This window comes from Apteryx rowi, unplaced genomic scaffold (genome assembly GCF_003343035.1).
Source record: "Apteryx rowi isolate R43461 unplaced genomic scaffold, aptRow1 scaffold_346, whole genome shotgun sequence".
NCBI classification, from domain to species: domain Eukaryota; kingdom Metazoa; phylum Chordata; class Aves; order Apterygiformes; family Apterygidae; genus Apteryx; species Apteryx rowi.
The window spans coordinates 797,826-821,661 of NW_020449930.1; the positions used below are offsets into that span (position 1 = coordinate 797,826).

The 23,836-nt window shown below is 41.4% G+C and overlaps 2 protein-coding genes across 3 annotated transcripts in view; one reads left to right on the forward strand and one right to left on the reverse strand.

Moving 5' to 3' along the window:
• Positions 1-11,290, forward strand: part of SLC25A13 (solute carrier family 25 member 13) — a 101,768-nt gene extending 90,478 nt beyond the window's left edge. For both annotated transcript variants that reach the window (XM_026072659.1, XM_026072658.1), the window contains exons 15-18: positions 4,216-4,354; positions 8,396-8,554; positions 8,636-8,726; positions 10,071-11,290. In XM_026072659.1, coding sequence (XP_025928444.1) covers positions 4,216-4,354; positions 8,396-8,554; positions 8,636-8,726; positions 10,071-10,260 — 579 coding nt within the window. In that variant the 3' untranslated portion in view covers positions 10,261-11,290. The remainder of the gene's footprint in view (positions 1-4,215; positions 4,355-8,395; positions 8,555-8,635; positions 8,727-10,070) is intronic.
• Positions 11,291-17,318: 6,028 nt separating this feature from the next.
• Positions 17,319-23,836, reverse strand: part of DYNC1I1 (dynein cytoplasmic 1 intermediate chain 1) — a gene marked incomplete at its 5' end in the record, with an annotated part of 174,393 nt that continues 167,875 nt past the window's right edge. Inside the window, one exon of the mRNA XM_026072651.1 lies at positions 17,319-18,279. Within this exon, the coding sequence (XP_025928436.1) occupies positions 18,169-18,279 (111 nt within the window). The remainder of the gene's footprint in view (positions 18,280-23,836) is intronic.

Consider the following 23,836-nt stretch of genomic DNA (forward strand, 5'->3'; position numbering starts at 1 on the left):
TTATGATCACAATTACTAGAAGGTATTTAGCTCAGATTCATGCTTTGGCTGATACTGCCAACAAAGCTTGCATTTCCAAAGCTAGTCAGAAAAGCTTCCAAAAATCTGTTCTTAAAAAAAAAAATTTTTTTTGACCACTTCATAGACTGATTTCTGGTGTGCTGACGTGGAAAGTGTAATCTCAATTGACAGGATGTGTACCAAGCTCCCACCTGATAGCTTTTGGTAATAGTAAAGGTATTTCATGTCTTCAAGTTGTGGGTTTACAACAGAGTACTAAACGTACTAAACAGAGTAGTGAAAGTTTTGAGTTATATTAATTTGCATTCATCATGTGTATTTGTGAATGTGTTCTCATACGCGAATACACACAATTCAAAAAGTTGCATTGAAAATAACCAGAAAAGCCCTTCCATCTAAGAAGTGCAATAATTTGTGTATGTAAACTCAATCTGAATTGCTGGCACAGCATTTGAAAAGTGTTTTATTTATCTAACTTGATATGCTAAATCAGTTTTATATATTGAGTGGTATAAATATGTGTGAGTAAAAACCTATAGCAGCTTTTAAGGCAGTGTCATTTTACAGTAGAAAAAATTACAGCCCCTGAAAGCAAATGCCAGTAATATTTGACTGACTGTTTCCAAAACTCTTAGGTGCTGTTAGAGCTCTGATTCCAAAGGGTTAAGTCTGTAGCAAAACCCAAGAAGAATGCAAAATGATCAAGAAATGACATGCTGCCTATTGTTTGTAGCTATAGGATCAAAATAACAATTATACATGCCAAATAAATTCTAAACCTGTAAAGGAGAAAAAGAGGGGGTGGCTGTAAGTACAGGTGCCAGAAGCATTAAATAACCCTCTCAGACAAGGTGCACCACTGTTGTCTTGAATACTGCTAGGTCCCCCCAGTCTGGCATTTTTCCCCCTGCACTAGACAATGTGCATTCACTGCAGGAGACTAGGTTAAGCCCGCGTCTCCCAGACCTGCCGGCTCCTTGTGCCCAGCCCGACACAGAGGTGCCTTTGTCAGTATAATTACCCTCCCCTTGTAGTAGAAATAGTTTGTTTAGAGCCTTATTTGCAGGTAGAGCTGGTATAAGCAGGAATTAGCATGCTAAAGAACCTGCCCCAGCACTGACTCGGGCTTATTTATCAGAATCTTTCGACAATCAGGGATTTTTTTTTTCCCTCCATTGGTTTATTCAGTGAGATACTATCCAAGATTAAGAGCTTTAAGGTTATTAAAGAGATTGAAGATGGGAGCCAACTGGCTGTTATATTAGGCAGGCGCATGTCATGGTGTGTAGGATCTCCCAACAATTTCATGCCTGGCAGGTCTGCACCATGGCTGCCAGAATAAACTCGGGCAGATGATCCTTGCAGCTTTCTGGGGATTGATTAAAACTCCTTTTGGCTTTCAGGACGTTGCCCACATCAAAAAGGTGCGAGAAGTAAAATAAATGTTTCTTTTGCTTTTCAAGATACTGTGGCCAATCTCCCTAAGCCTTYCTAATTGGCCTAGGCTGGTTGCGGATGATTAACTTGAAGTTAAATGAGGCCTGCTTTTAAACATGCTTTCCCAGACTTTAAACAGAATGATGAGGGGAAACTTTAGACTGTTGTGATATTGGAACAGAGCCAAACTGGGTTATTATTAAAGTGGATCCAAGTTTGGATCCAACTTTTGTTTACCCTTAGCCAACTTAGTTCAGGGACATCCTCTCTCTCTGTGTACSTGAATGTACATTATTAGTGATATTAACTGCTATTTCTGTCTTGTGAAAAAGTCCTATAATGAAGAAGAGGAATATTAGCAGTTCAGGTTGAGTTAAGAGTTGCTTGCAGTTGGAGTTTATCGATTTCCATAAGTTATTTTAACTATGAAGAGATATTTCAGAGTATGAAAAAAATGCAGAGGAAAAGCATGCACAGTGTTTTAATGACAACATTGCAAAGAAAATAAAAGTAATGTGCCCTGAGGGCAAAGGCAGTGTGGGGATTTGCTCTGAGGAAAAGTACGCTCTAAAAATAAATCTTTAAAGAAACCATGTTAGTCTGTGAATGTTTCAGGAGTAAATTTCAATTTTTTTTCTATGAGGTAAATATAGCACTGACATTTGATCATTAAAAAGTTGTTTTTTTCATACAGAACTTGGTAAACCCCCAGTCTTTCTTTTTATGTGCAGATTAAAGGTACACTGTAAACCAAGGCTTCTGTTGCAGCATGAGAGGCCAGAATTCTTGTGTATATGTAGAATACAAAAGATGCACCTTCTTTATACATTAAAGGTAAAGCGTATGGCCTTTGCAGGTAATTTTGAGAGGAGAATCTAGCCCAGTGTTCATTTTGTTCCGTGGCTGATAACTCCAGTCAGCACAGCTGAGCAGTGGAGCGGTTGCATGACTGCAATGTTTTGAGTACCTTTCTGGCATTTTGTTTAAGAACTAAAAGCTCTTTAGTATATCTAAGAAAAGCAAAACAAGAAGCAGGGACTGTGAGCATAAATCAGACAGCTTCAACTGAGAAAAAAGGCAAACTTTCTTAACAGCAAAAATAATTAACCATCGGAAGGAACTGTCAGGGGAAATGGTGAATTCTCAATTTGAGAATGTCAAGAAATAAGTTGAGAAAGTTTTCTAGAAAGAGACTGGTATTTGAGCGGAGCATATTGTACTTGCTACCCTAGGTAACAGAGTAAAATGTAATGGTCTGTGATATATGGAAGGTCTGATTAGAAGATCTAATGGCTGTTTTTAAACATAAATTTTATTTTCTCAGAGGCATTCTCTGACTGCAAATCACACTTATTAGCATCTTCTGTAAACTAGCTTGCAGGAATTGATCTTACTACATCCTGCTCGCCAGCCTGTGCCTTGCCTCACTGAAATGTGCTTTTTCGGTTCTTCAGACACCTTGGAACTCTTGCATGTTTGCTTGAGAAACAGCATCCAGCGTGCATAAGCACTATATTTGCATTACTATTACAGGACAAGCTAACTTACAGATATGTTCAGACATATCATTAGATTTAACTAAATTCAGTGAATATTAGCGCATCATCTGGGGAATATCTGGCACTGAGCCATTCCATGGTAGAACAGTATACAAGAGAAGTACAGGAATAAAGGCACCTCCAGGAGAGCAAGCAGGTTCAGTGCAACTCCACTCCCTGCCTCAAAGAGAGGAGGATTAGCCTTGTCCCAGAACCATTCCTTTCTCAAGCTCAAAAATCGTTACCCTTGCTGTGTCTTCCTGCCAATCTCAGTCCTGGTGTATTTGGACTCTGGTGTTTGCTGAATCTCCACATTGAGGAAAGGCAGATTGCAAGTCCCTCTTGGGACTTGGAACTTGGCTATTATTTGGTATTTTATTTTTGTTGACCTCCTGTAGTGTCTTTTTGCTTTTCACCTTGCTTGAAAAACAGTTGAGATTGCTTGCTACTACCCCAAGACTTTTCTTGCCTATTTGCCACCACCCTCTTAGGTTTGAAATCAGCTGTATTGTCTGTAACTTCATTGACTGTTTATACCACTTACGCAGACTGATAGCAAGGCGAATTTAACAGTAAGAGCTGAAATTTATTTGAAAACAAACTCCTTCCCACATCATTTGTACTTTAAAAACAAGTAAATCATTCTGTTACTATTCTGTTAACGCAAAAGAATTGGTATTGCGGGCATATTCTCTTTTGCTCTTTCCCTCAGTACATGTTGGATTATCAAGCACATTGTCTGTATAGATGTATGAACTAGGCACTGTTTATTTCCATAAAGCATTTATTGTAAGTGGGAGTGAGAAGGGACAGACCTGTCCTGTGACTCTGTCTTCTTCACACATATCATAAACTTCTTGCACAGCTGCATGGCTAAAATGTCAGCTATTTACAATTCTGCAAAAGTGTTATCAGAGCTTACGCCAACACATGACATTTTCTCTACTACCAGCAAATAACTACAGTGTTAGGGATTGAGGGAGAACAAGTAGACAAGATAAATACAGTGACAGAACTTATTGAACCAAGAAACAATACACACGCTCCTCAGCAGACTGAAATACGTGTCCCTCTCAAAATTTTGAGAGGAGAAATTACTTTTTCTATAAGCCCTTTGCAACAAAAGAAAAAAATATGATGTTGCCTTCTTCTCTGATGTTCATAGTTCATGATGTTAAATCTGTTCAGTCTCAAGACTTGTTCTCTTTGCTTAACACAGGGTGCTAAGGCATGTTTTCTGCGTGACATCCCTTTCTCTGCCATTTACTTCCCCTGTTATGCTCATTTGAAATCTTCTTTTGCAAATGAAGATGGGAGGATTAGCCCTGGATATTTGCTGTTGGCTGGATCAATAGCTGGTAAGTGCCCAAATTTCTTCTAGCGTGCCATTACATTGCACCTGCAGCACAGTAGCTATGACTGTGAGAACTTGTGAAAAGCTTGGAAGAATCATACGTATTTTGCAACCTTGTGCCCAAATAACAGAAAGTTCCATGCCTGTGCTGTAGAAATGAGCTGATATGAAAGATACTGTAAGTTCCTGGTGTATTCATAAGGTTCAAGAGGAAAAGGGAAAGGAAAGATTTAAGTTCTGATGTTTTGTCATCACATATCAGCTTTCCTTATGAAGTCACTTATGAAGTGCTGTTCTCTTCGCTCTCGCTTTGGTTGGCTGACTGGCAAAGTTTTGTTGAAATGGTTTATAAATAAAATCACTGCATTCTTGAAGTTCTTTATGATCAAAGGAATCTTGGATTTTGGTATATGGCACCCAAAAGCCGTGCTAGCAATACAGCTCTCTGAACACACTGTGAGCAGATGCTGACAAAATGATAAAAACTGCTTACTACTGACAGTATCCCATACAGTTACTTGGCTTCATGAGGTTTTTCCTTGGATTTTGCCTTTATCAATTTTTTTGTATTAAACAAAACAGAAACAGATTTAGATGCAGGCTTTCGCTGAATATTTTTAAAGTAGAAGAGACAATGTAAAAATAAAGTTGAACCCATGATTATGACAAATGGTAGAAATGTAAAGGGCTCGGGACAGGTTTGCTCTGTTCTGTGCAGAATGAAAAGGTGCATATGCTGTGTTTTGTTGGAAGTCAGTCTGGGAAGGAATCATCGACTTGAATTGTAGTGTCTTGCCTACTGTGATAAGGACTTGGCACAGAAGAAAGCAAATGGTGTGACTAGTTGTCTCATGTACTATAAGTTGTTGATGCCTAGCATATTCAGATATGAAAGAGGTGCTGAATGGAGCACTTGTTTGTTTTAGTCTGCTACAAAGTGGGTAGGACAACCAGATAGTGCTTACATTTTCATGGATGCATTTAAGTGTGTCAGAACCAAAAGGAGAAGATGGTGATACACTTTGTAGCCTGAATTTGCCTTTGTGCCTGCTGCTTAGTCTGTCCGTGGTATGGAGCCCCAGCTGGTAGCTGCCTTGCAGAGAGGGCACCTCAAGAGTCCTTTTCCTGCTATGACCAAGGTTCACAAGTTCCCTTCAGGGAGCAAATGGACCTGAAAGTGCCTGCAGCAGGACTACTGGGAGAGTGTGTAACAGGCAGGAGAGCTCCCATCAACTTTCACAAAGCAGGTATTTTCATCGTGTTAATCAGGAGCTATTCAACCTCTGAGCTGCACCAACCTTTCTCTTCCGGTGCAGCTGGTAAGTTATGTGAACTGTTGTGACCTGCTGAGGTAGAAAAGTGATAGAGAGGCATGAATCCAGTATAGACAGGTAGTTTAGCTGTGTTTTCCTATTTGATTTTAGGTGTTCTTCTCTCTGGGGAAACTCTCGTTAGTCAGAATTATGCATGGGATTGTGTCTCCTGAAGAGCATGGACCTTTTATACCAAGCATGTGGGTGTATCTGGATTTCACATATAGCTAAAGCTTGCATGTGCAGATCAGGTAGTCTATCTTGTTGAAGCATGTAGCTTCAGGTCTTTGTGTTTGCTCTGTATGCACAAGCTCATAGTCCAGAGGAATAGACCTGACACTAGGAAAATCAGCTTAAAAAAACCCTTGTCCTCTCCCCTCCACCCCCCATCCCAAAACAGAGCCAACCTCTAAGCCCCCCAACAGGAGCTTAAATCCAGCTTGTTTCTCACCCATTTTAATGGGACAAAACCATTTTTGAACTTTAGATCATATTTACAGACTTGAAACATAAGCTGGCATTTTTAAGCCAAGTCATTTCTTAGATTTTCCTATTTTTCTCTTTCTAGCCATTGTCAGGTGATTGCAGACTGAGATAACTGTCTCTTTGAAGTTCAGGCACAGAAGCAGTCTTTATTGTTGCTGATATGGCTTACCAAACTAGCTATAATGTGAATTTTATCCAGTGTCTCCTGTGAATTCCAGTCTAACTCTCATGAGCAAATTACAGTATTAAAGATACAATACTCATCATACTTTTTATGAAAACAAGAAATTTCTTTTATTAGATACAAGTGAAGTGTGGTGGAGGCATGTATGTCAGCTCTGTGTTTTGCCACAAGGAAGTCAAGGGAAAGATACAGAAAAAACATCTCTGAAATACTGGCTGAGACTGTAAATGGTGCCTGCTGGTCTCTGGGATGATGTGTGGGCCTCTGTACTTTGGCTGGCAATCTCACCTGCTCTTCTGACTCTGCAGCCTGTTTTCAGAAATACCTCTGAGCTTCATGCGGATGAGGAAAACTCCAGGGACTTGGATGTTCAAGCTGGCCATGCTTACAGGCACACATGCATTTTTGCCAGTGGATGTTGCCTGCCTGTGCTGTGTATATTTTCTTCCTTTTTGTTGTTGCTGGGGTCACATGCAACAAAAATTTGCGTGTCTTCTATTTTGATCTGCTTCTGTTTTTCACTGTTTACCAGATGTCTCAACCTGTTGTGCAACAGTGTTTTCTGAGGAGATGATTCTAAGATCAACTACAGGATCTCTCCTTAATTTGCTCCATCTGCCAATTGCTTCTGTGAACTTCCTTCTCCTCTCCTCAGTCCTCTTTTTTATTGTCAGCTCCTGCTGTGTTATTTGTCTTATTTCGATTGTAAGCTCCTCAGGACAGCGACCTGTAAATTTTTATTTGTCTGTAAAGTCTTTTGTGCTGTATAAATAGCTCTTAAAAGCAGGCATAAAAAAATCTTTAAATGCAAAATATTCCCAGTAATAAGGAATGACGAATAAGGAGGTGGAAGTCAATGTGTAGTAAGCAGAATTGTTTCTAAGTATGTCCTTTGGTTTTCCTTGAAAACACTGGTTGGCTTTTGAAGGACAGAAGTCCAGCTTTAAATTGAATACTCAACCAATATCCTGGAGTGGGTAAGTGTAAGCAAAAAGGAATTTCAACATTTCTATAGTTGGCAAACCTTTACCAGGTTTTAGCACTTGCTTGCCAGATTGACTACTGTGAAAGGTCAGTTCGTATGTGTTGTTTTTGGGGGTCCAGGAGAGGAGGAAGAGTCCTTATTTTAATGATATGCATACGCTTCCATCTGAGAGCAGTCGGCAAGAAGGGTGTGTTGGTGCTTGAAGCCAGACCATGCTGGTTTGGACAAAAATTGTTACAGAAGTATTAAGCCTAAAAAATAGCAAAGGAGATTTATGCATCTGCATCTGACCGAACTGGTTTGGAACAGATGCCGAATGGAAAAGTAATAAAACCGTAAGAGATGGTGTCTTCTCGGTACAGTCTCACTGCTTTTTTTTTTCTTTCTTTCTTTTTTTTTCCTTCTTTTTCTGAACATGGGCAGCCCCAGTTTGGGTAGGAATGATTTTAGAAGTACCGCCCATTGGTAATTTGGTATTCAGTGCTTTCAGTTGATTATCTGCCAGGGTAAATTTAAATCTTCCTCCAAGTGCTCTGCTGAGGATGTCAGCTGTGGCTTTGCAGCTGAGCAATCTGCCATTCCTAATGAGAAAAATGAACCTTTTTCTAAACCTTAGCTCTCATGCCTTGCTGAGTGCGCGCAGCATTATCTCACTCTTGGTAACATCACTGCGTGAGGTGAGGGTGTGCGCACGTGTGTGCGTACAGGCCACTGTAGCACAGTGGGCAGCTGGAATGCCAGGAGCACAGAGAGGCCTGAAAAGGGAAAGATGGACCTCACCTCCAAAACCTTTTTGCTTATTAACGAGGCAAGTTTCTGGTTATGAAAAATGCCTCCCAACTTGACAGGAAGCGTGTGAGAGGGTCGTTCTCCCAGGAGAAGCTTTCTCTTGGTGAAGCCACATCTGCAGCGGCTGCCTCCTGCTGCTTCTTCTCCTTTCCAACTCTGGCTGAAATCAAATGCGGCTGGATTCTTCTGATGTGGGAACGAACGGTGCAGTTAGCCCTGCTTAATGAGGCAGGGAGCCTGTGCAACAAGTCAGTGGTACCCACCTGATGGTTTCTCTGTTGCGTGTAGGTATGCCTGCCGCCTCTCTGGTGACCCCTGCGGATGTCATCAAAACAAGGCTGCAGGTGGCAGCCCGGGCAGGGCAGACCACCTACAGTGGCGTCGTAGATTGTTTTGCAAAGATCCTTCGCGAGGAAGGTCCAAAGGCTCTATGGAAAGGAGCAGGAGGTGGGTGAAACAACTTTGATTACCAAGTGATTTTTAATTGTATTTTTTCTGTCTCTTACAAGCTGTTTCTTTTCTTTCAAGCTCGTGTGTTTCGATCTTCTCCTCAGTTCGGTGTTACTTTGGTGACTTATGAGCTGCTGCAGAGGTGGTTTTATGTGGACTTTGGGGGAGTGTAAGTATGTGATGTCTGAATCTGTGGTGGGACCCCGAAGCTGCACTTGGTCCTGTGCGGTCTTTGTGCTCCTGGATGTGTCAGTGACAGAATCAGGGCTTTGCCATTATGTAGGACATGCTGAAAGGGCTTTGTAAATATTATTTACGCCACACTACACTGCTAGAGGTTAGGAGGATGTACCAGTACCTGTCTAACAGCAAGACATTACCATATTTTATATCACTGTTCCAAACAGGGGACTTGTGTTAGCATAAACAGAGACACTGAGAAGCTAAATAATGGGGTGGGGATGTAACTGCAGCAGAAATTTGACACCTGCCAGTCAGGATCTGCGTTCTGCATTAGTCCTCATTAATTTAGCGGGGGAGCTGTGCCCCTGATTGGGCAGGGCATTTGACATCCAAAATCTCTATAGGTGTCACTAAGTCAGAATAGCATTTGTTGGAGCCTCAGCTCTCCTCCTTTCTTTGTTGTAAACCAAGAGATCTGAAATGGCCATTGCTGACTTTGTACCCACTGCACAAGGACTAACTGTGTTTGGGCAACTCAGCAACATTAGGTTAAAATCCACACTACCACCATGGAGATCACAAGGAAGCAATGAACGCTTTGGTGCTGCTGCTGGCATCAGTCATCTGACAAGATTGGAGTTGAATTTGCCTTCCTTTGGGGTTGGTCCTGAGATGGTAGCAAAAAAAAAAAAAAATACAGTGAGAAAATCTTGTTTAAAAATGTACCTGGTCCTGTGGGTGGGGAAAGGAAGAAGAGGGGAAATACTGCCTTTAAAAATCTGAGGTAAAAACATTAGGAAAACGTGATTCCAAGAATTTTGGACCAATGGACTGTTAATTTTAAGAATTTCTTGCTGATCGCTATGTGCCCTGGTTGCTAAGCAGATGATTGATGATACAAATGGATGTGAATCTTACTGTTTTAACATGTTATCGCAGGAGCAGCTGCAGACCGTGTATGAAGCTTTGGGGACAGCAGTTTGAAAGCCACCACATAAGATAGTTGAACTCTACCATGTTCCTGGATTGGTCGTACATTGTAGCAGAAACTTCTGAACCTCAGCTCCCCCACACTGCAGTTTTGATTAATGCACTAAAAATTTTATCTTGATTTGACCATCCTTTATTTTAATCAGCATGAAGGCAGCTAACTGCTCTGGAACATTTTAAAACAGGATATTTCTCATTACATTGTAGCATTTAATTTAGTTACTTACTGTGAGATGCCTTCAGATGTCTCATTCAGTTTATTTTATGGAGAGGATTTTTGTGAATACTGGTTTTATGCTATGGAAATTAATTTATTATTATTATTATTATTATTTTACAGAAAACCAGCTGGATCAGAGCCAGTTCCTAAATCTAGGATCACACTCCCTGCTCCTAACCCTGACCATGTTGGTGGTTATAAATTGGCAGTTGCCACTTTTGCAGGGATTGAAAACAAGTTTGGACTTTACCTACCTCGGTTTAAGCCATCACCACCTACCTCAAAGGCTGCTGCAGCAGTAGGACCCTAAGATTATTGCTGTAGGTTTTTTGTTATTAGTTGAGAAAGAGCCACTTTTCTAATTGGTTAATACTTTGTTCCTTTAGCTTCTCATCATATAGCAGTTTAGCTTCATTTGAGTTTTAAGGCAATTTTCATCTTAAATGTAATCATTTGTCTTTGTGCTTCCTTAACCAGATCACTGTGAAATTCTTACCAGTTGTTTTAAGTTTGGGACCATGAATGTATTTGTCCACATCTGACGTGCTTGTGTTGGGAAGACACTAATTTTAGATTCCGTTTATTGGGGAGGGTTGGGTGAGAGCTGTGAACCAGATCATCTTACAGGCAATGGTTGGTTGCAGATTACCAGAGCGGATGTCACACATCATCACTCAAATGGAAAAACTCAGTGGAAATCACGGTGCTTGAAGCAGAATGATTTTGACTGTACATGTAAATTGGTTATAAACTTAATGCGTGTCTGTAGAGGTCAGCAAATATATACCCGGTACCTAAGTCTGCCAGTACGGCTTCAACTTTTTAAATATGTACACGCACAAGTTCTGTTTCTGGATTGTATTATGAAGCTTTTATGTGGAACATGTTTTTGTAATGGAAACCACATTTATAAATGTTTAGCTGTTGTATTATGTTACTGGTATCAAAATGCTCAAAAGAAAGTGTTATTGTCCATAGTCTTTGCACTTTATGGCAGAACTTTTGGCATTCTATTACACATACAAGGAAATTTCATAACTAGGTGCCTATCTTGGGTTGCTGGTATTTGGAATTCTGTTTGTATATGCACTTCTAGTAAAACGCTGCTTGTTTAAATAACTGCAATAGAAAATTCATGCACTGTATCAATGGTACCTGCCTTAACTGCTGGCTTGTAATTGGCAAATAGATGGTTTCAGATTCTTATTTACTTCATTGAGTCAAAAGAGATTAAACTACTTTAAAACAAAAGATTTTACTTAATTTTTTGGTGCCTTGCACAGTGTTTAGAAAACTATGTATTTATGAAGATAGAAATAAACCTTTCAAACAGAGATGCACACATGGTATTCTGTTATGGAAATGGCATAGCACATCGAATGTTTTGTTCAACTTAATTCATAAAGTTAGCTTTAAGATTAAGTAAATATTCGGATAGATAGGCTATAAAAACACCTACAGCTTGAGAACAGTTATCTGTATCCCCCTCTGTAGAAAAGAGATGCTTTGACAGAGATGTCACTCAAAAAAATTTTTTTTCAGTCAAAAGCCAGGATTGGCATAAGCTTTTGGTATTTTGGCCTTTTCCTTTCGTTGGTTAATATGTTATAAAGTCTAACTACCTAGCCTGTTCAAGCCACCAATGGGTGTCTGATGTGGTGGTACTTAAGACCAGGATGAATTAGGTCTTTATAGAAGAAGAACGCTTGTTTTCAGTTTTAATTTGCCTTCAATGTTGACTGTAAACTGAGGAAATATGCAGATGCAATATCTTTGCAGAAGAGTTAGGTATCTGATAGCACATTGTTGTATTATAACTTGTTGAAGTACTAAAAGTGAAATTGCTGTATTACATTCATGTTTGGGTCACCATAAAAATTATTTTTTTGGACTAGTTCACATTTCAAAGTTACCAGTGATGTGGAATCTTGACAGGAGTAGCAGCTGCAGTATTCACATGCTTGGAAATGAGGAGAGAAGTTTATATCTATTTGCAGCTCCAAACCAGCGAGCTTCATGCAGAGCCTCAATACTGGGCTCTTAGAAGCACAGGCTGGTACCTCCCCACTGCATATCTGAGTCTCCCAAAATGACACCTTACTGGTTTAAAAAACAAGGAAAGAACCCTGCACCTTGTATTTCTCCAAAAATAACTGTCAGGATTTTTCTTTAATGCTGTCATAAAAGCAACATTTTCTTACTGGGAGCTGCCTGTGCTTGATACTCATATTTTTGGCCATTCAGGAACTGTTTTTAAACTTTGTCCTTTACACTTGCCTCATTTATCTTGTCAAAAAGAGATGTGTTAAACCAGCAGCTCAGGGAAGACTGCTGAATACTTGGCTGCCCGTTTCCCCCGGTGCTTTAGAGCGAGCGCGTGTTCCCAGCACAGATTCAGTCAGCAATTGCTAGCATCTCACGCAGCGGGAGAGGTTAGAATGTACGTCCTAGGCTGAACGCCCTCCTCCGCTGTCCAGCGCTATACCCCAACACCAGTGTGGGATTTGCAACCAGTAGAGGACAAGGAATTATAACCAGCTTATTATAAAACTTGCACAGCTTTTTCTTTATAACTCATGTGATAAGACTGTTGCTTGCATTGTAAAAAAGCAAATCATGAACCAACTTCCCTGCTTAGTGTTACTTTCTCTTTCCCAGGCCTGGCAGGGCAATACCTCACTGCCTGCCCCGTGTCCAGCCTGGGGGCAAGACTCGGGCCACGATGCCCACCAGGTCCATCTCAGCAGGGCACAGCTCTCGCGTGCTCACTGGCAGCCTGATGAGCAAAGCTGGACTGCGTCCGTGGTGGCCCTTCTCCTCCGAAGCAGCTGCTTGGGGGGAGTCTTCTGCCCTTTGGTCCAAGGCCAACCCAGAGGAGCCTGGTGCAAGGATGGGGGCAGGGGCAGAAGGACTTAAGAAAAAGCCAGTAACTGCTTCATTAACATGTGACCCAGTTAAAAATATTTCAGAGCATTTAACAGCTCTGCCTGGAGATCCTGGGGAAGATTTGTGTGTACAGTCGGCTTTCTGCAGACACAAAAGGATGCATTCCTGCTCTGGAAGGTTTACAGGCCAAGAAATTGTCAGATTGCCTTACAAACAAACAAAAGGCCATGAGGACAATGTTTGTCCTCGCTGGGTTTCTGGGTGAGTTATGCAAAGTGTGGGAGGAACTGGATAAAATGTAACCTCACTGTGCTTCCTGCAGTCCAGTTAACTAGCCATGACAGGACTTACCAGAAAAAAGAAACGATCCAATACTGGATATCTTACATATCGGCATGCGATGGCGGGGAATGTCAGTACTAGCCCTGTATTTCTCATTCTCAGCCCACCAGAAGCTGAGGGATGCTTTTTTTGCCTGGTCCCTGGGGAATGGGTTGAGTTTAAGCCAGTTTAATATTGACAGTTTGCAGGGACACTTGTGAACAAACATACCACAGACTTCAAAAATAACTTGGGCAGGTTTTTCTAAACCTGCTAAAAATATGAAACCCAACAAACCACTCTGCATCTTTCTTAGGAGGGGACAGTTTGCTCAGGAATGTCCCTTCTGTAGGCTCCATGATGTATATGTACATGGTGCACTGCTTACCTGCACAGCTCCTCACTCCCAGACAAACAGCAAGGAAACGGGAGGAACTGGAATCGGCCAACCTTGGCTGATTATAATAGCTGATGTGAAATTCAGACCCTGGCTGGTCATCAGTTAAAATATTTGCTATTTTTGCATAAGCAAGAAGGCAAGTTCTAGAGACAGTGATCATTCACAAGTTATTTAATAGTTAAGAATATAGAAATCTCAAGACACTGGTATTTTAAGTGTCTCCAGAGAGCTTCAAACACAGCAAAAACACCGAAGCAGCTCTGGAAGAAGTGCTTGCTTTAATGCCACGTGCTGTAGTACAGTTCTGCTTTCTGCCCAGTGGAGAGCTCTCGCTGGGAGTCTGGGCAGCCTTTCGCAAGGCATCCAGCCAGTGTGTCAACATGAGGATGCAATCAAGGTGCCTGTTTTACGCTTCAGACAGAGAAGTGCATTTTAAAACACGTTAATGGTTTTTAACTGCTCCTTGCACTACTCCTCATGGTATTAGAAAGCAGTACGACTGTAAAATAACTGAAGCAKTTGGAATGAATTTTACAAGCAAAGAACTGTCTGACCTCTCTCGCTCTGTGCTTGCTCATGTGCCAGGATGTGAAACCAGTGTATACTGGACATAGTGTTACTACAGAATTAGCTCTGCTTATGAATTTGAGGGATAACCACTCTTACACCAGTCTTATACTGGACAGACTGCCACTCCTAGAAAAGGCACCATGCATCCTCCAGTTGAACTGATGCTGCCATTGCAATAGTGGAGTCTCCTCTCTCTACCTCTGGTCAGTGGGAATCATCCCGCTCTGTGTGGGATGTCAGCTTGCTCTGAGGGGCTTCCAGTCTTCTGCTGTGTTTGCTTTGTATCTAAGGTTGCTAAAACCCAGATGGAGATAGTGCTTTTCCCATACATCTTGTGGGAAAGAATTCTTCCCAATTTATTGTTTCCACAGCAGTGAAGAGATGCAGGTTGTAATGTGCAGTAAGAATTCATAATGTTCCAGGATGGGGCAGGGGTTTTTACGTTTTCAGAAGTAGCAAGTATTTGGGGAGTTGGGGTTGAAACCCAGGAAGGCAGTACTCTTCACCTTGGCACAGTCACCATGAAGCATCGCTGAGTACCCTGCGGCAATTTCTGCAGCTACTGAATCATCCTGACTCAGCACCATTTGTTTCTATTACCTTATTAGCTCTCTGAAGTAATAATCTTGAGGCAACTTTGTTGAGCCTACTCTCAAGCAGCAAATACTTATTCTGATGGTCTTTCTTTGGAAATGTCTACAATGCTTTCAGACCCAGGAGGAGGGCCTTTTCACCTTTCAAACATCTCTTATTGTCCAAGTGGTATTATTTACATGCTAGTCTTGAAGCAGTAGGCGTGGTGTTTCACTCCTGTGCTGTTTTTTTTTTTTTTTTTTTTTTTTTTTTTTTTTTAGGATAGGAGTATAGGATGTTGCGTCTTAGCCAAGTTCCACGTTGGCAGATGCACATGCTTTCAGCCTTGACTATCATCATCTTCATTTGGTATCATGGGGCCTCTTGAACAGAGCACATGTCATGGGGTGAAGTATCCCTGCTTCCCCTTTCAGCTAGTGCCTGACATTCCTACCCTACAGTGCCACCTGCCAGGTCTCCCCGCCATGTCTTCTCACAACTCTTTTCCCAAGCAGTCCTGAGTCGCTGGCCACCCCATCCCACTGCCTCGCACTTGTGTTGGTGGCACTTTTTGATCTTGGGCACTGAAGTTGAAGAAGACTCTGCTCTTCCCTTCATCAAGCAGAGAAGAGTCAGCTCTGTATCTCTCCCACATCCACCTCACCATTCTTTCCCCTGCTCTAAATCTCATTTACAATTCAACGCTTCTCTTCTTAGCCCATACTCACATCACAGACCTTCCCATTCCATCCACCTGCTTCTTCCCTGGTCAGGTTTGCGCTTTCTTACCCTTTTGGTTATGATGCTCTCTGGATTGTTCTGAGTGGAGTGTTTTCTCTTTTCACTTCAAAGAAAGCTCAGGTCTGATGGCCCAAAATAGAGCAGGGACTGTTTTCTAACTCATTCTTGACCCATAGGTGCAGGCAGCAGTGCTAACACATGGAGCCTATGCTTTATGCTCTTCCTTCTGGTCTCTGGATGTGTGTAAGCGAAAGGGCCTGGAGAAGATGATACTTCTTTTTTTTGCTGATTTGTGTTTAGGTCACTCCTGAGCAGATCCTAAGGGACTTCTTGTCATAACTGCTCATTTGGAAAGCTAGTAAGATAGCGCTATTTGTTTAGCCACAGAAAAAAAAGACTGCTAGAGATCCTGGAAGGAGAGCAACAAGGGATGGCCAGAAAGTCTACCATATATGCAGTCACTGCCAACTGAAGGGGAGTCAGTGCCTAGCTAACAGTCGCTTCTTGTAGCAGGGGGTCTCTTCCATCTGCTTCAACTGCATGGTAATGGTCCTCCCAAGCTTTTGCTCTGTACATATAACCCTGCTCTTTTCTGAAAAGCTGAATCTTTTCCTTGCTCGCTGTGTATACTGCTGAACCCCACACAAATAGAAAGAAGAAGAAGAAAAAAGAAGCCTTTGAGGGAAATGCTCTCATCTCATCTTTGTGAGCCTCCCCCCCGACCACCACCACCATTGTGCTGGAGAGGAAGGAGGACTTTGGTAATGTTCATTTACACACAGCAACAAATTCTGAAGGTCTTCTGAGGTGTCTCTTAAAACTGTTTTACAAGCTGTTCATGCCAGGGAGTAGGGAGAACTTGGAAGATAAACATGCAGTTTTCCCCTTAGGTTCCAAAACTGAAAGGTAATACGGAAAAAGTGGAAGTAAATTTGCCAAGTTTACAATGCATGGAAAACAACAGAACATAGTGAGGTGGTCTCCCTCTCCCTCCTCCTTCTCCCTCTCCGTCTCTCTGAGTATTCCTAACCACCAAGCTTGAAGGGTAAAGGAGATCCAGCTCCTCCAAATGCTTTTATGGGGCCACAGCATGTTCTGAGCCTACCCTGACTTTTACCAGTGCAGAGACTTCCCACCAGTTCTGGATTTGACCATAGCTCTGAAGAGCACTAGCTGATACAGTCCTAAGTATGACTGCGCTAAGCTGAAACTCAGTTCCCTGCAAACTTACAAAATTTTTGTTGCTGTCTGACTTTCACTGTTTCTTGCTGTAATGGTTCATCTGCCTGCCTGAATGACAGTGTGAGCCATGCTGTTAAATCCAGGCTTAACTCTGATGTTCTGGCTCAGTATAATTTTGTGATGCAAACTTAACTAGCAGCCTCACCACCAAGGTCAGCATTCAGCAATATTCCTCTGGGCCACAGCAGGAATTAGCCCAGTCTTCACCCTAATGCCTTGCTCAACCCAAAAGGCAGTTCACTTCAAAGGAGAATATTCCCTTGTCCCCTACCCAAACATCTCTCTCAAGACAGTTTGCAGAGGCCTTGTCTCTCCATTTCCTTTTCTTTCAGTACATAGAGCAGCATGGTGCTGCTCTGTGCGTAAGTAACCATGCACAGCTAAGGGTGGGGAAAAAAAGCAAGGCTTAGATGCTGACAGAGATTTGTCTCTACTCACATAAAATTTGTAGCAGGACCTGATACATTAAGTCCATTACTGACCAGTCCCAGTACCCGAAGGTATCTATTTACATAGCAGCTGCATGACCATTCTGCAAGTCAGGGAAGTCACATTTTCCCTGTGCCTCACCAGTGACCGGTAATGAACATGCTGAGCACTTCTGGCAAGGAAAGATTAACCACATCATTGCTACAGAATGGGCTTGATACATTTTATTGGCAGTACTAGTGTCATATTCAGGAACCACAACCCTTTGTCAGACTGTTAGTGTTAACCTGCATGACAAGTATCAGTGACCAACTGTATTTGAAATATTGTTAAAGTGCCTAGAAATAACAGGCATTAAAAAAAAAAAGGAAAGTCATTCCATCCACTCAAGCCAACCTTTATAGATCTTACATCTTTAGCACAACTGATGTACTGTAATTGTTATGTGGACTTTAATGTGACCTCTACAGCAGCACACAGACAATGCAGTTCTCTCATTATGCACATGCTTTAGGATCATTTATTTTAATGCTTTCAAATAAATATGTTCCATGCAGCACACTGCAATAAATAAGGAGCAGCAACTTTCGTATAGTACATCCATTCATAATGTAAGTCACCATGTGAAACACCACATCTGAAGTCTTTGGCCCAGTCCCATACAGTGAAGCACACCACATCTGCACATAATCATATCTGGCTTCATATGGATTTAATAGGACTATGCCAGAAGGCCAATGTGAGCACAAGTTTAACCAGCGGTTCCTAGCTATTAAATACAGCTACTAAGTAGTTAAAAGGCAACAACTAAACCCATAAAGGTTTGATTTGTCTTTTCTTTCTTACTTTTCAGACAGAAATATAAAGTATGAAAACGCTCTGGATGTTTTCAGCCTTGTGTAAAGCAGTGTGATTAATATGGAATGCTTTGAGCAATACTGGCACGTAAACTGGCATTGAAAGCCACAGCAAGACTGACTTTGACACTGAACACCAGCATACTCAACAGGGAAAGCTGCTGTTGTGGCCACAGTGGCCGCTGCTCAGTTTCTTTCTCTAGGCTGATAGCTCCACTGCCCCTTCCTCCTCGCTGTCTGCCCGGTTGGCACGGATTTCCACCAGGGTCCGAGCAAAACGGGTCCATTCGTCGTTGTGCGGAACAGCCAGCTAGGGAAGAAATGCAATATGGCATTAAAAGACTGTGTGGGGAGGCTGGTCGTATCTTTGGCTCAAAATGTAGGCACCTCCTTTGAGGAGAGCTCCTGTTGCAATCAGTGCAGTTGTGCAAGATGCAGGACTGTGGCATGGGCCTCACACAGAGAGCCCCGTGGCTTGGTTACTTCTACGGCTGCAAAGTATAGCCAAGTTCCCAGGACAAATCTGGCAGCTGCCCATTCAGTACTGGCTGGAAAGAGTTTTTATAGTCAATGGCAGAGAGAAAAGTTTTATCTGCTTGACTTTAAGGAAAAGTTTTTTGCTGGAGTGTTGTTGCAATATCTACCCCTTTGTTAACATAGTTCAGATTTCCAAACTAATGTGAGGCCCTGATCTCTACAAATATATACACGTATGTTTAACTTTACACATGTGAGCTGTCCATTTGAAGTCAGTGAGGCTGTGCCTAAGTATAATTGTTTGCAGGACTGAGGTCAATGTGCATAAGGTAACAGAGCCTTTAGAACACTGTATTGAAACTATTTTCCTGAAGTTCATTAAAGCTCTTAATAGTAAAATAAATATATTGTGTTATTTTAGTTACCCTCCTCTATGTTAAGGAATTTACAATTACAAGAAATGCATTATAATGGAAATGTTATACCAAGTGGATACTGCATTACTGGTCTGATTTTTGAAATCATCATGCAAGATCCATTTCCATTTAATACCATTGATGTTTCTAATGAAGAGCTGTTGAACATTAAGCTTCAAGAGGAACATGTAATCTAAATAGCTAAACTTCCAGAAAAAAACGCTTTAGTGATATGGCAAAATAATACTGCAGTCATTTCCAGCTGGATACAACATTGCAATTTCTGGAAGATAATGCAAACTGGGATTGAGACAATTACGAAAAAATGCAAGCAGTTTTCTCAAAGAACATTTTCATCAACTCAAATTCCAGAAAATGGCGACAAGCATCCGGATTAACCATGCACATTTTTACCGCCATCTTAAAGCCCTGTGATCGTGTCCTGGATATAATATTCAAAAAGAACTGTTTAAAGACATTATGCAGTGCTTGGTACTGAAGAAGGCAACTCTTTGGGAACAGGAAGCAGTATGATATACTACAGACATACAATAAACTGCTGTGCATATTAGAAAAAGGAATACCTTCAGACTAAAGAATGAGTATGACCATGGCTAATCCAGTTTGTGGTACCTAATATACAGTCTATATTGGCTCACTTCTTTTAAAACAATACCAAAAATGTCATGTAAATGGTATGCTGATTATGTTGATTTGCAACTAGCAGACTACCAGAGGACAAGAAGCAGGATGGTACACTGCACTGGAGCGCAATGAAATCCCTCTCCTCTCCTTACCGCCCAACAGCCATCTATATAATTGGAGATAGAGAAAAGTGTGTATTTCAGGAACTAGCAAGCCCCACTTGGGCAAGAACTTGCATATAGGCCTAATGTTAACTATGTGGTAAAGTGTTCCACGTACACTGCTGCAAGGTTAATGTTAATCATGCGGATAAGTATTTGCAATACTGAACCTAAATATCTCCTCTATATCTCACCAGAGTCAATCAGTTTTCTCAGCTATTTCATGTCTGGCTTTGGCCCTACATCCAATATTTTGGGGAAAAATATAGTATGTCTTTAAAACTTTCCCATGTATAGTGTATATACCAATAATTCAGTTACAACAGGAAAAGCTGGTTTACAGTAAGTTTGCTTTTTGCCTGTTAAAATACCGAGTATTGAAATCTGGCTCAGTATTTACTGAGGTTACAGTCAGAGAAATGCAATCTGTGTGAACGCTATCTCAGCCCTCTCAGTAATATGTGTCCCTTTACTCTGTCGTCTCTGGGTTTTTCCCTCTCCATCTTCCACTTTTTGCATTTTTCTCCTTGACTTTTCTCAGGAATAGAGAGATACAGGAGTAAATCACATGAGACAGCTCACACTCTCTTTCTCTTTCTCTCTCTCTCATGCACACACACACAGAGCAGTGGACCTGTTATGCTCTTTATTTGAATGAAATCTCTGTTCTTGGAAAAAATCTGTAAGCAGAAGGAGCAGCGCGGCTTTGGTACCAATCACACACCTCCCCAAGCTACCGCACAGTGAGTTAAGGGACCATGCAAAGATCCTTCTGTCACAGATGCAGTCAAAAACATCTGCGTAGCAAATTTGTTGTTATTGTTGCTGCTGTYCTAAAAGATTATTTCTTGTGATATGTATGGCACTGTCATTTAACTAACTGTTGAATGAAAATATGACATGAGTCTGACTTATTTAAAGTAGTAAAATCATGAAAGTGGAACAATATCCAAGGCAAAGGACTTATGAATTTAATAAAGCCACACTTCTCCTTGTCTGTGAAAGTTCTAAATGGCATTACATTGTATTAAATGGCTCGAGAAGACAATATGTCATTCTAAAAGAAAAAAATGAAATACATTTATTACATTGAGATCATTTAATTTCCTTTTCTCCCCAGCATGGCCACAGACAAATAAATACAAAGGCCAAACTGTTAGAACAACTTTAGGTCAAGCTTGAAAATTTTCCCTGCAAATGGAAGTATGCATTACACTTAACTGACAGTGTTTACAGGCCCTGAGCCTTTTTAATGACTTAATACACAAAACAATTAATGATTGAAATGAAAACATTTAGCACAGAGATGAAAACATTCAGTGTCCACATGCAATCTAATTATTTTAAACTTTGTCTTATTTTACCTCATCTAATCTCATTTACTGCATGTTGTTTTCGATGAGAGGCCAATCCTGCTAATAGACTGTTAGTAGAGCAAGCCTCTCTAATGTAAATTCCTTGGGGACGAGGAGGGAAATCTTGGCCCTAGTGAAGCCAAGGGCAAAATTGACGTTTATTCCCCCACTTTATTCTGTGAAGGGTCTAATATTCAACCACAATAGTTACAAAGCAAAAGACCACAAATAAAAACAAAAGCATCCACAAGCTCCCATGCACATTCTCATATGATTTTTTTGGGGGGGAGAGGGGGGGTGAGAATGCTCCCCTTCCAGTCTTTTTCCGTTAAAGTTCCCCCAGCTGGGTATATTTACCCATGCAAACGTTGGAGGCCTGTCCCTATCTGTGAATCTCCATTTCATCTTTTTTGCGTTCATACTGCAAATACCAGGACAGGGGCAAAAGGGCAAGGGGTTAGAGCTAGTTAGGGGTTCCTCACTTGTTTGTCATTTTTGCCATTTTTCTGTCCGCTTCCAGTACTACAAAGCAACGCTTGCAGAGTTCCAGCAGTCACGATCATTACACAGAGTAGAAATGTTCACTGAAAGATAGGAACTTAATATATTTGGGTCATAAGGTTATTTGAATAAACTGACACTAAGGTATGGACCAGAACAAGACCATAAATGTTATTAAACGTTCTCCTTTGATCCCATCACAATGGAACATAAGCACTACCTGCAACTGATTAATTGACTGAATTATGCACTCTGCTTTAATCTAAATACCATTAGGTTATATTTAGATTGGGTCAGATAGATAGTAATTCTAATGAGGAAAAATAGTATTATCAAAGCAACATGGTGGATTTTGCCAACGTTAAGTTGTTGTAAGATGGGTAGTTTCACCTTCTGTCTGGCTTTAAAAATATCAAAAGAGTTTAAGCTGCAGGCCTGCAGACCGGCAAGCATGGCTACATGTTTACACATCCGAATAAACCTGCTTCTCCTTGTGAAGTGGCATGCATGCTCAACTGGTTACAGGAGAGAGAATTTAGGACAGATAACATGTTCTCAAGAGGTTAAAAAGGTAACTACATTTTTATTTGGGTGAAGATATTTAATTTAGGGCAACTGGGGTCTTTCTTTCATTTCTCAAATCAATGTTTTGTTCAGATCACTATCACTTTTTTAGAATTCCTCCCCCCCAAATCACTTCCCTAAAAATATTCCTGCAAAAGCACTCAATATCTATAAAATATAGATATTTGTAACAGCTTGCTACATGACCAATAAGGAAATTTAAAGACATATAACTTACTTACTCAATACTATGCACATTTAAGGTTTTATCATTTTAAATAGTTCACAAACTGTTTCTGATATGCAAAAAACTGAGTGATGTGATACAAACTCTGAGAATTAAGTTTTCCACCAGCTCCATCACTGTGATTTTAGATAAGCAGATTTCAGGTAAGAAGAGATGAGTCTCGAATGCTGCTCCTGGCTGATGGGGGCAGCGCCCAGGCTCCTGAGCAGTGGGGCAGCCGGAGATGGGAGCCTCCTGGGCAGCACCTCTGGGCAGCCACGGCAGCCCCCCCACCAGCCCCCCGCCGTGCCAAGCGAGCTCAGTTCAGCCCCCAGCTGAGGCTGCAGCGCTGACGTGCAGCAGCCACAGTTCACACCACACCAGAGAGCTGCACTGGTAGCTTCAGCAAGCCAAGGGGCTGAATTCAGACAGTAACACTAACTGGATTTCTGCCTATGCTTTGGGATGTCTTACAGTTACCAGTTTATGCCATTAGAGGTAAATAACATTATACCTACGTGAGTCCTCCCCAGCTTATGCTTCCCCCAGCCCACCACACTTAAACATACCAAGGGAAGGCAATTATTGACTGCACAGAGGGAATACAAAGTGCCCAGAAAGTGAGATGACAGGATGCAACAACATACAGATTACAAATTAGGATCTTAGATCTCCCTATCCTCTTGTTCTCCTCCTTCCCCTCAGCCAGAGGTGGCCAGCCAGCTCCTGCCCACTTAGTTGTCCCAGCCACATGAGAAAAATCGTATGTAGAGGTACCACAACAGAGTCTTTGGATATTTTGAAACTGAGGTTCTTCTCTGGGCTTCCTGGGTGATCATTCTAGCAAGCATTTCAATTATCTGTTAGTTTTCTGGTCTTGAAGCACAAACATATGATGCTCCCCTTAATGCTAATTCTGACCAAGGAGAAGAGCCATGCGTGTTTTGGTAAGGGAGCATCAGAGCAGCTCTCCCTGGGGCTCACTGCGCGAGTCAGTCTCGGACAGCAGGGCAAATGCCAGGCTTCACCAGGAACAGCCTCCTTCATCGTCTCATCAAGGCAGCGATTTCCTCATTTTGCAAAGCGTCCCATCTATATACCAGAAGGCTGCCCAAGACCTTACACAAGCAAACTCTATTTCCTATGTTTTCACAGAAACTGAACTATTAGAAACTTCACTTAACGTTACTGCTCTTAAACTTGTAATACAGAACTCAGGAAAAGGATATGCTCAGAATTACAGTCAACTGTCAACACAGTCATATGTGCCAGCTAGTGCTGGACTGGCCAAGCAAGCAAAAAAACAACAGAAAAACTGTGTCTGAAGGCACAAATCAGCACAAATTTCTTCTCATTTTCAGATCATTTAACCCCTTCTGGTAACATTTGTTCTTTTAACTTAGGCCTATTTTAAAAATAAGAATGCTTTTTTTTGAGACAACAAAAAAGAGTTTTGAACATGCCTTTTAAAGGAATCTAGCCAGAAGGCTGAAACAAGACATATTTCAAATTTATCAGTATA